The sequence below is a fragment of the Sceloporus undulatus genome, chromosome 1 (assembly GCF_019175285.1).
Source record: "Sceloporus undulatus isolate JIND9_A2432 ecotype Alabama chromosome 1, SceUnd_v1.1, whole genome shotgun sequence".
In the NCBI taxonomy this organism is placed as follows: domain Eukaryota; kingdom Metazoa; phylum Chordata; class Lepidosauria; order Squamata; family Phrynosomatidae; genus Sceloporus; species Sceloporus undulatus.
This window is the reverse complement of record NC_056522.1, coordinates 336,670,989-336,683,444: the sequence shown is the minus strand read 5'-3', so window position 1 is coordinate 336,683,444 and position 12,456 is coordinate 336,670,989. Positions and strand designations below refer to the sequence as shown.

The following is a 12,456-nucleotide window of genomic DNA, read 5'->3' as shown; positions in this document are numbered from 1 at the left end:
ACTGGGAATTACAGCAAAACTAGAAAATTTCACATGGGATAATCCTACAAGACTGCTCTACTATAGCAGCAAATGTTAATTATTTCATTCACAGATTTTATAATGACCTTCCTGACCCCAAGGCCTCCAGAGTATTATTTTTCAAGGTGATAGTTCTAGTTACAACAGTCTCACAGTACTAATAATTTTTAAAAAATGAAAGAAAACTAAAAATAAACCTGACAACATATCAATTCAGTTTTAAAAGCCATCAAAAGACAGATGGGACAACAGTTTTCATGCCTGCTCAAAGCTAGCTAATGATGAAGCTAACCCAATCTCATTAGGGAGAGAATTTCAGTTAAGAGTGATGCTACAGAATAGTCCAAGTCCTATGTGACACCAATTTAACCTTTCTTTGTAGTGGAGGGGTACATAACACGGAGCTCCTTTCGCACCACGTATCGCTGGCGTGGCTTTTACATGGCCGCACCAGTGATACTAAAGAGAAAGGGGCCAAGTGGCCCCTTTCTCTGCCTCCCCGCCGCTGTTGGGGTGTCCTTTGGGCATGAAGCCCCAAGGACACCCCTTTCCAGGCTGTGGGGAAGCAGCATTTTGCCACTTCCCCGAGGCCAGGAAAAGCATCGGATCAGGGCCTCCAGGGCTGCCGCTGTGGTAGCTCAGGCCCCGATCCATCGGGGAAAGGGGCGGGTGCAGGCCGCCCCAAACGGGTGGTCTGTATTCCGCCAGAGTTTCTCAGGTATTTTGGACTTCAGTGCCCAGAAGCCCTAGTTGGTTTGGTCAATAATCAGGAATTCTGGGAGCTGAAGCCCAAAATATCCAAAGGACCAAAGTTTGGGGACTGTTGCTCTGAAATATAGCGTACAGCATTCATTGGTGGTCTCCCATCCAAGTACTAACCAGACCCAGTTAGCCTACAAGATCAGACAGAATCTAGAGACTCTTAGTTGGGAGGATAAAATGGAGAGGACAGCCATGTGCACTATCTTGAGTTCTTTGAAGGAATAACAGGATAGAACTGTAGCAAACAAATAAAGTACTGTATCACATAAAGAGCCTTGAGGAAAAATTGGGATACAAATGTAATAAAAATATATACACATCCTCCATAATGAGAGAGAGAGAGAGAGAGGTTAACCCTAGGAGAATAAAGAAGGTCTTTGCCTGGTACTGAATTTATAACATTAATAAAGGCACCACGTATAACTAGCATGGTGGAGTGGTTTGAGTGTCGACTACAACTCTGGAAATCAGGATTTGACTCCCCCCTCAAGCATAAAACCCACTGGGTGACCCTGGCCAAATCAAACTCTCTCAGCCTCAGAAGATGGCAATTGCAAATGCCCTCTGAAAAAACATGCCAAGAAAACTCTAGGAGAGGTTCACCTTAGGGTCGCCAAAGGTAAAAAAATGATTTGGAGACATAAAACAGAAAAGCTTTCCTGGGAGATAATTTCTTTATTGTAGCAACACTGTCAGAGCTAGGGACCATACCAACCCAAAATGAAAACCCTATTTTTGTTCACTTGTTTTTCCAGCAAAGGGCAGGTTCTGAGAAACAAAGGGATATGACCCAGAGAAAGGGCCTTGGAGACTGTTTTCTATCAGGACATAGTAATCAGCAAGGTTCCAAAGGAGACTTCACCACACTCTTCACTATCCAACAGCTCTTACTGCCAGGAAACTGCCAGCAGAAAACAAGCTTGCCCCATCCTTAACATGACATCCAAATACTTAAACAGGGCTATCATATCACCTCTTAACCTTCTCTTCTCCAGGCTAAACATACCCAACCTCTCACCATTTTGGTTGCCTTCCTCTGGACATACTTCAGCTTCTCAACATCATTTTTTAATTGTGATGCCCAAAACTGGATGTAGTATTCCAGGTGAGGCCTGACCAAAGCAGAATAGAGTTGCACTATTACTTCCCTTGATCTAGACCAGTATTTTCCAGCTACTGTCTCTTTTTGTCTTGGGTGATGACCCTAGCCCTCCTCCCTTATTTCTTGATATGAGGTTTACTGTTCTACTGCAAATTCAACATAACCAATCTTGGTCTACTGATGAAACCTAGAATCACATTGCTTTAAAAGAATTTTGTTTGCTTGAATTTGCTTGAATGAAATTTGCTTTAAAAGAACAGAAAATATTAGGCAGGGAAATGTGAATTGCTAAAACCGAATTCTGTAAGTACTTGCAATTTGAAAGTGAAGAAAGGGTATTAAGATTGTAGTCCTATGTCTAAAAACCTTGGAATAAGTAATGCTTGATTTGGAGTACATTTTGGGGTGAAACAGACCACGCAAAAATGGTGGATTTGGGCTGCTGCGGAGCTGCATGTCACGGCTCCACGGCAACTGCCCACTGCCTTTTTGTCTGGGCAAAAAAGAAATGGCAAATTGTAGCTCCTTTTTGTTCTGGCAAAAAGCCATCTTTTCCCACCCTGTTGCGGCTTTATGGTGCTCCTGCGGCATGTAAATGCCATGCTGCTGGAGCACCTGGAAGCTGGCTTACATCTGGACAGTCGGGCAGCTTCCGGGCGTCTTGGGGACATGTGGCATGTGTCCGAGACAGCTGGAAGCTGGTTTTTTATGCCAGTCTGTTCTGCCTCTTACAGAGGATTATGCTGTGACGCTGTAACCCTACATGCACTTACTAGGAGTGAGTTCACCCCTGAAATCACCTGGAACTTATTTTTTAGAAAACATGCATGGGGTTGTGCCACCTGAGATTCCAAACAGATGAACTGTACTGAGGAAAAGGTTTCATAATAGTTGCAAAAATAAACAAAGAATATTACAATGCAACATGAACTAGCCAAAAAACACCTTTGTTTTAAGTGTTAAAATGAAGCAATATACAGCTGACTGTCACTAAGAATTAACCAATACCCAAATGACTGTCATTCCATAATTGTAGCATTGTATAATAGCATTTTACTAGCATGTACTGTGGCACTGAGCATGAATTATGTTTGAACCCTTAGTTGCTCTACCAAGACATAATTATCACATTTACAATTGGCAACTGAATGGTGATACAGTTTGGTAACTTGAAACCCTGGATTTAATTAGAGAGGGGCTTAAATTACTTTAGATAGAAAGGTGTATGATTTCAGTTGCATACCCTGTCCTGGTACTGGTAACTATCCTGATTTGGTAAGAACAGACCTGATTAATCCTCCTTTCTCAGCAGACTCAGGCCAAAACAAGAAAATGGACAAATGTGGCCTAGCAACAACAGAATGTGGTCAAAATGGAACAACACACATACTCTTCTGCTGCAATTTGTTTTTGCCTCAATCTACTGAGAAAGACAAGATTCAACCCCCTCCTCCCATCTCTTCCCATTGAATTAATAGACTGCAAACTACTTTTGCACTTTGAACTCAGTTTGCAGCAACTGAAGCAAGCTAAGGACAAAGGCAGAAATGGGAGGGGAGAGAAACTGGAACATTTAAAAGCAGCTGAAAAAGTGGGACGATGGGATTAATTGGGACTGTCCCTGACAAAGTGGGGCAGTTGGTGGGTATGCTCTCTGGTCACCAGTCCCGTTATTTTCCTCATGTGGAGAGTGATGAGCCTGGACAAGGTAACTGCCATTCATGCATAGGGAAATTCTCCTGTTCAGACTCATCACTCTTCACAAAAGGAAAATGGAAATGTAGTGGGTGGAGATAGTGCATCCTCCCCCTTGCATCTTTTCAGCATTCATTGTTAATGACTGAATAGGGCCACGAACAAAGATTCTGCCCATATTTCAAACACTCAGGAGAGGCAAGACCTAGAAAAATCCACAAGAAGTTGTCATGTGGTTATTCCTGCAAAGGTGTTTTTGTTTGTTTGTTTGTTTGTGTTTTGGCGAGGCAGCAACAGCTTAGAAAGATACAAAGCACAAAAGCATATGATCTATCAATGAAAGCGCACACGTCCTCTAGCCAACTTGTTATATAAATGAGGTAAACACTGCAACCCTGCAGTGTTATAGTACAATAAATTTCTCAATTTTTAAAATACTCTACACTCATCAGAATACTCTGGGCTGCTCTAGACAATTTTGGCCTGGAAGCTGCCCTGACTGTGTAATGTTTTCATTATGATATAGTTCCATTCTGAAACAAACAACAGAGCAGAGTTGGGAAAGTTATTTTCTTAGCCTACAAGAATCCCCAGAGAAAATGTACAAATAGTGGAAGTGAATATGGATAGGTATCACTATTGAACGAAGAATAAACAAAGAGTGAAAAAATGCATCAGTAGTAGTTGCTGGAATCATAGTCCTATAAATGTAATAATGTGAAAGGGCTTCAGAAAGTCTTCTTAGGATCAGGTGCCATAACTGACTTGTCCTTCTCTCTTGCAGCCATCTACATCAGTTCCTTTGGTGAGGCACCCAGAAGAGGGCCTACAAAAATGGTCCAGTGTCCCTAGCACATTGACACATAACAGGAGTAGACAACTGTATGAGGTCTAGGGGCCAATCAACTTTGCTATCAACTTTTTTTTCAGGAGGCAAATGTTTCTGATTCCAGATGAATAAAATGGTCACCTCCAGATGGATTAAAAAAACACACCAGAAGTCCTGGGTTTCATACCCATGTTTTCCCATTTTATTTTGGAAACAGACCATGACATTTATTTCACCCTGACATATTTCCTGGGAGTTCCTGGCATTACCAATGCCTTTTCATTCCTATGCTCTAGGACAATTTAAATTAGCCCGGTATTAATTTTTTAAATGAAATTTATCTTACTTTCCTTGAGTGTTTCTAATTCTCAGAACCAGATAAGATGTCCACTATAAGTAGACACAGTAATTGTTTCCAAGACACAGATTCAGGTAAGATCAAATGAGGGAAAAAGTAATGCTAGCATTAAAGCATAATGATCCAAATGCTTAATTAGTGTAATTAATTAGTGTTAGTACACTAACCTTCAAGACAGGGTTGGGGGACACCTCCAGATGTTGATGAACTAAAACACTCCTCACTAATCGTTCTGTTGGCTTACAGTTAATAGGAAGTAATGTCCATCAACACCCAAAAGGTCACATATTCAGACCCCTAAGTCCATGTTAGTCTTTCATGAGAAAAATAAGGTACATCAACAATGATGTTAATTTTATCCAGAGCTTTTTTGCAGTGGGAGCTGCTTAACACATAGCAGAATAACACAAGAGACATTGTGCTTGGAAGCTGCATGATGACGATGTGAAGCATTATTTGCCATTCATCATTGTTCTTCAGTTGGCCTGGCTGTGAAAATGTACAAGCACATGAGATGAGAAGTGATATATTATTTCAAAACAGGAATCACTGAAAGAATGAGAGGAAAATTATATGTTAAAGGCAGAAAAAGACAAAAAAGGAGATGCAATTCAATCAGAAGCTGTACAGAAAGAAGAAATTTACACTCTGGTGACCGAACCAGGATGGTAAGAGTTTGGTCTCTAAAGCAAGCTGCATAAAGCTTGGCTGAGAAAACCAAGTTCACTAGATGTTGTTGGACTACAATTTTAATCATTCAGAGTTACAGGAGGGAGGCCTGGAGGCAAATGGTTTGAGGGCCACAGGTTGTCAACTTCTACAGTAATGAAAGGCAATGAGTGCAGGCTACCCATATACTATTAAAAAGAGATGCCAAGAAACAGTGAAATGCTGCAAGTGGCAAGAGGAGTTATGTTAAGAGAGGAATTTATGAGATTTCATACTATATCTTACTGAGATGTTTTCTTCAGTCCTGTCTTTTCATCTGTCTGATCTAGTCTGAGCTAATGTGGTGTAATGGTTTAAGCACTGCACTATGAGTCTGGAGACCAGGGTTTGAATCCCTGCTTGGCCATGGAAACCCATTGATTGACCATGAACAAGTTGCATTCGCTCAGCCTCAGAGGAAGAAAAGACAAGTCCCCTCTAAACAATCTTGCAGAGAAAACACTGAAATAAGGTTGCCTTAGAATCACCATAAATTGGAAGAAATTTGAGGGGACAAAATAGTAACAGCAATCTAGCTTGACAAGAATTACCTTGCTAAATAAAGTTATTTTTATTTAGTTAGAAATGCTTTAAAATTTGTATTTCTGATTCTTCACATTAATCCAGAGCAGTAGTTGCATCAGAGATTTTAAGATGTTCACAAGTGTGGGAACAGAAAATGCAAGTGCCATGCAGGTTTCCCCTTCCTCATGCTTCTCTATCACATGGATGAGCAAACAGTTACTGCATCAAAAGCTGTGCATGTCATTGTATATGTGTATAAAAATTATATTTGGGTGGTGGGAGAAAAATACAGTACTGGATAAGGGAAAGCACACAGGAGAATGAAACTCCTCCACATTCTCCAAAAAGACAAAAGTACATTCAAATTGCTCAGGAACTTTTTCACTTGAAAAAATAATTCTTCATTCCCCAGCTGGGGGGGGGTGTTTTGGATTAAAAGAAGAGTAGGCAGCTTTGGATGCCTAAAGACCACTTCCTGGGTCCACCCCAAGCAGCACTAGCCTTTCCCATCCAACCAAAAATGATCAAAAGGTAGGTCAAGATAAGATAGGTCAAGCTGAGAAAGAGTGACCCAGTAAATTCACTGGATTTCACCTGGATTGCCTATGTCCGACAATGTAATCCTTATATCTCCAGTGCTCACACACAATTTGCTAGAGAGTTGTCTAAAAAGTGGCTTACCATGTAAATATTCCACCATCACTAACACTTAACTCAGTTTAGTGGGCCCTGTGAGAGGTCCAGGATGAGGTTGGGAAGATAAGTGAGAACAATAAGATATTTTGAAGCCTTACTGTTTATGTGAAAATAATTTTTGTGAAGTTATATAGTAGCGTACTGCCCAATCTGGTTCTCTCCAGATGTGTTGGACTACAACTCCCATAATATCTGCTCAGCTACAAACTACTTGTGTAGTTGAAAGTGTCCCCCCCAGTTAAAAACAATTCTGCCTTTTTAAATGACGTGCGTATGTGTGTAAGGGGCTACAAGGTACAAGTCTTTCAGTTTTTGCCCCCGTAATGTGGGGTGGGAAGAAACATGGTTCCTTAGGTCACATGTGTTCCAGGAGCTATGCAATTCCCATCCCTGATGTAAACTTCCATCACCCTGAACTATAACAGGCAGATACTGTCTAATATATTGTAAGACACCAGATTGAGAAAAGCTAAGCGAGATACTGAGTTTTCATTTTTAACCCCAGTTTGAAAAACAGGTTATGATAGAGAAGAATAATAACACATACATAGATTGAAATAAACTGGAAGATAAATCAAGTCAACAATGGCTCGAGACAGATGGGCTGAAATGGTCATGGCAGTGACAATACTAGGGTTGCGGACTGTGCAGCAACCACATGGTCCAGAACCCTAGTATGTAATGGCGATGGTCAAGTAAGGTGGTCAAGTAAGGGATGTGCAGCATCCGCATGTTGCTGTGCATCCATTTACTCCAGAGGGACACCGCAAGGTGTCTCTGTGGAGGGAAACAGGCTGCTGCCAGCCTGCCCTATTGGTGTGGTCTATCCCAGGCCACAGTGAGGACTAAGGGGCGAAACAGACCAGCAGGAAGGGGTGGATTGAAGTCGTCTCTTCTGAATCCGGATTGGGGCTGTGGCAACTGCATGCCGTGGCCCCAATTGCTTTGAAGCCGCCCAAAAAAAGAGCAGCAAAGAGCCCCTGCCGCGGCCAGAAGCCATTTTCTTGATGCTCTGGCAATGTGTGGCATGTAAAGGCCATGCCGCCATAGTGTCATGAAGGCACCCCATGTAAACAGCTGAGTGGCTTCCAGGTGGCTTGAGAGCATGCTGCATGTAACCACCGCACTCCCAAGCCCCCCAGAAGGTCGCTTAACCTGCTGGTCTGTTCTGGCCCAAAGAGAGAAAAATGTTTTAGTTGGGCTAGGTTTGTGCATGTATGCTAGACATTAAAAATCATACATATTGTAATATGAAAACATGAATATAAAATTAAAATAGCAACAATGGAAGAAATTACTTTCCTTAAGGAGAGAAACATCCATGAACATTGCTCCTTCTGACTGCAAAGCTATGTATAAATATAGCATATATACTTATCTGGAAGAAAGTACCACCAAACACAAAGGGGCACATTTCTGAATATATAAAAAATATATGCATTTCATATAGAACAGGGTTCTTTTCATGTCTGATATGCGGCCAGAGATGTGATGAGTGTATGAGAATGGAGTCTGGCTCTACACATGATCATATATGGCTGTCTGGTAACACAGACAAATGTATGAAGTGGAAAGTATGATATCTGAGGAATTTCAGCCTACACAAAGACAAAGTGAAGATTATTCTTGGTTTCAGTGCTATATTCTGTAACTATACCAGTTAAGACTATGTTGTGTGAAGCAACCATTAATGCATGATTTAAAAACAAAATAAATAAAAATAAAGGATAACCCCTCCTGTTGATGTTTGACTATGCAACATTATAGTTACAGAGAGGTAGTGCTGGGGAAATCCCTGTATTCATTGGCTCTGTTATTGTCTGATGAATTGTTTAAACAATATTGGTACTACTTTAAAAAGTATAAAGATTCCTGTCTTTCTAGTTCAGTCTCAACATTATGTCACAGGAAGAGGAACCAAAACCCATTTAGTTAACAAATGACATTTTTCAGAAAAAGAGACAATGGACTTACGTTTGAAGTTTCTCGTTGTCTTGTTGTGAAGCCTCTAAAGCTTGTTGAAACTTTAATTCCATGTTTGTTCTCTCTTCTACTGTTTGCTGAAGCTGGGTTGCTAGCTCCTCATTCTGGTGAAGAAGCATGGATACAATATCCTCTCTGTTCTTCAGAACTTTTTCGTAAGTCAGAAGAGCAGAATTGAATTGATCCTTAAGGTTCACTTCTTGAGACAAAGATTGATGTAAGCTGACAGAAGAGAAGTTGCACATTTCAGTAATGGGAAATGCTTGCCTAGAAAATTTAATCCATAAAAACTGGCAAAATATTTTTTCAAATGAATATATACAATTCCATAACCAAAATATTCCAATATTAAATACAAACAGCAACACCAGAAGACAATTTGAAATGTCCATCCAACTAGAGTCACTGAATCAATCTAAAGTTAGTACATCAACACTTAAATAAGATTCACTGCTGTAACTAATCTACTCTAATTGGAATTAACAACTAGATTTAGGCTAGTGACATTAAAATGAAATTAACGCAAAACTGAATGTTTTGTACACTGACACATGAACATGTAACATTTTTTTCCATTCCCTTATTGGGTTACCCTTATGACAAATTTATGAACCAGAAGTTACCTTTAGTCAATTTTTTTATTTAAAAAATCTCTTATTGATGGGTGAGGGGAATACTTCAGTTCTGATTATGTAAAAAGAACATAGTACTGGCCAAGACTATAATATTGTAGTATAGTCAAGGACATTTTTCATGAATAATGCAAGGATGCACATCAGTGTATCTCTGGGTCACTTATATGTCACAAGCAGAGACACATTTTCTCAAGCTGCATGAAAATAATATGCATATTCTACAAATGTGATCCTTAGGTGTAAGAATGGGCAAGATGACTTATAACAAGAACTGCTGATGGATCAAAGAAAAGGATTATTTAATCCAGCATCCTCTTCCTACAGTGGCTAAATATGTGCCTACAAGAAGCCTATCAGTAGGACAGGAGGGCAATAACATCTTTTCATCCTAATAATGTTTACATATACGCATACTGCTTCCATTGCTGATAGTGGCATGTAACCAATATGACCAGTAGCCATTGATTCCCTTATCCTCATGATTCTGCAGTCACCAGTCATAGGGAGCATCTGAAGAGAACTAGAATCTGAGCCTTAATGACTTCCCAAATGTTATTTTCAACTGATACATGTTGACTGAATCAAATCTAAAGCCTTCATCTACTCAACAGTTGAGTCAACACTTGGGTAAAAGTTTTCAAAGAACCAGCCGTGTTACTCTGTTATACCATAAAAACAAAAAGCAAGAGGGTAGTAAGAAGGAGGAATCCAACAGCACCTTTAAGACTGACTAACTTGTTTTAGCATGAGCTTTTGTGAATTTAAATTCACCTCTTCACATACACTAGTGAAGTATTATTAAAGCCACAGGTTTGAAAGTACAGTCATATAGTTGTGGAATGACTTATAAGAACATAAGATAACCCCCGCTGGATCACAGCAAAGACCTGTCTAGTCCTGCATCATGTTCTCGGAGTGACCAGGCAAATGCCTTTTACAACTATGCAACTGTAATTAAATACATGTGCCTGTAGTATTACTCCAACAGTGCATTTGAAGAAATGGTTTCGAGCTTCATGCTAAAATAAAACCTGCTGCTACATCCCTTTCCCCTTTCTAACACTTATGTAAATCTCACTGATTCAAAAAGTCTCCTTCAGCTGGGCCTGGCAATTAGATTTTGGCCCAAGTATATGTGAATTGCATTTTCTCACAGTCATCTCTTCTTACCTTTACCTCTCTCCTTGCCTTCCACTCTGTCTGAATTTGGTTTGTAAGCTCCTTGGGAAAATAACCTCTTTTTTTGTTATCATAACATGTCATGTACTACAAAAACAATGAACGGCAATAACAAAAGGCTACCAGTGGTATGCAAAAGACAATCTTTTCATGCAAATCCAAAGGATGACAGAAAGATAAACAAAACTATCTCCTCACAGATGGATGTGGTGGAAAGTAGCAGATGCCATGGCTTTTCTATGCAGCCCCATATTTGAACATTTTGTGAGCAATGACTTAAATGCACAACTTTTTCAAATTGCACAGCACTCTACAAAAAGTCCTGTTACTTTTAAAATGTATTGCAAAGCAGTAATTCATTTACATTAAAATATTATTACATGTTATGCTGACAGAAACAAAAGTTCAGGTGATACTTAATGAAAACATATGTTTATTTGATTCCACACAGAAAAATGTGGTTTTTTAATTTGCTTCTTCAGTGATCTGCTGAAGGAGGGTGGCTGGCTCTTTCCCTATTGTCTTCCCATCACCCAGCAAAGGCTTATTTTCTTATTCAGGTGGGTCTTTGGCAACTGACTTACCTCCTGCAGAAGGGGCTCTTAATAAATGGGTGGGTGCGATGTGTTCTTTTCTTGGTATGTTTATAACATATCTGAGATTTTTTTAATGTTTTCATTTTATATTTTGGTTGTATTTGTTCTATTTAAATTGTACGTTGCCTTAGGCCCCGTTCTTCAGAAGAAAGGGAGACATAAACTGAACATTTTGAATATATTATTTTGAATATAAATGCCAAATATTTGGGAAACAATTGTGATTGACAATCCATATTTTTAAACAAATTGACACAGTGCAAAAGTGAATACAGTGGGCCCTTCCTATATGCGGGGGATCCGTTCAGGACTCCCCCCCATGAGAAAAACCGCCTATGCTGGAATCCTATAGATTCCTATGGAGGTGAGCTCCTGTGTGTGCCTGTGCCGCCCGTGTCATTTTGTCTGCCGGGGCTTGCCATCCACATGAGGTCAAGTCCTCAGATGGCAAGCTCTTGTATAATAATAATAATAATAATAATAATAGGATTTATTTATATGCCGCCCAATCACTGGGAATCTGGGCAGCTTACAACAGAGGGGATAATAGACGGTTCCCTGCCCTCAGGCTTACAATCTAAAAAGACACGGCACAAAAGGAGAAGGGAATGGTGGGGGAGACTGTATTTTCATATCTGTTGTTCAACTTCACAGAATTATTATTACTATTATTATTATTATTATTATTAGCTAGAAGAAGCAAGTTTCTGGAAAATCCGTATTATCTTCTTTCATAAACAGAAAGGGGGCTCAAAGCATCTATAATTTAATATATGTCATACCGAATATATAGGGATGGTCAGTGGCGTCACCAGACTTGGTGACACTTGGTGTGGGGGGCGGGACTTCTGGGTGATGGGACGTCTGGCGCGTGCCCCCCCCAAAAGCATGCACATACACAAGTGAAGTGCAATCATGACCCTATGGCGGTCCAAACGGGGTGTCCAAGGCCTTGCGGCAACCCGGATAATGCACTCAAAGCCTCATGGTGGCCCACACAGGGTGCCTAAGGCTTTGCGGTGGGCTGGCTGAGGTGTTCAAGGCTTAACAGTTGTTAAGAGTTCCGGAAGCGAGATATTCCACCACCACTCACAGGGCCTTCTCCATCTCGGCCCCTAAGCTCTGGAACTCGCTCCCCGGCGAGCTCCACTCGGCCACCTCTCTGGACCAATTTAAAAAGGGGCTCAAAACACACCTGTTCCAGTAGGCATACCCCTAATACCCCGAAGTACTCCCACCCTCCCCTCTCTATTGTTGATGTTTTTATTGATTAATGTTTATCGTACGTTTTATGGACTGTATATTGTTAAATTTTTATATGCTGTTACCCGCCTTGATCATTGGAAAGGCAGGCTACAAATAAAATT

The 12,456-nt window shown here is 40.4% G+C and overlaps 1 protein-coding gene across 3 annotated transcripts in view; it reads right to left on the bottom strand.

The window, feature by feature from the left end:
• The window catches only part of MIPOL1 (mirror-image polydactyly 1), a 234,362-nt gene that overhangs the window by 34,257 nt on the left and 187,649 nt on the right, over positions 1-12,456 (bottom strand). For 2 of the 3 annotated variants that reach the window (XM_042438916.1, XM_042438897.1), the window contains exons 10-11: positions 8,671-8,901; positions 4,619-5,316 (exon numbers count right to left, since the gene is read on the bottom strand). In XM_042438916.1, coding sequence (XP_042294850.1) covers positions 5,244-5,316; positions 8,671-8,901 — 304 coding nt within the window. In that variant the 3' untranslated portion in view covers positions 4,619-5,243. Of the gene's footprint in view, positions 1-4,618; positions 5,317-8,670; positions 8,902-12,456 lie in introns of those variants that run through there. The other variant, XM_042438906.1, reaches the window with a different exon arrangement.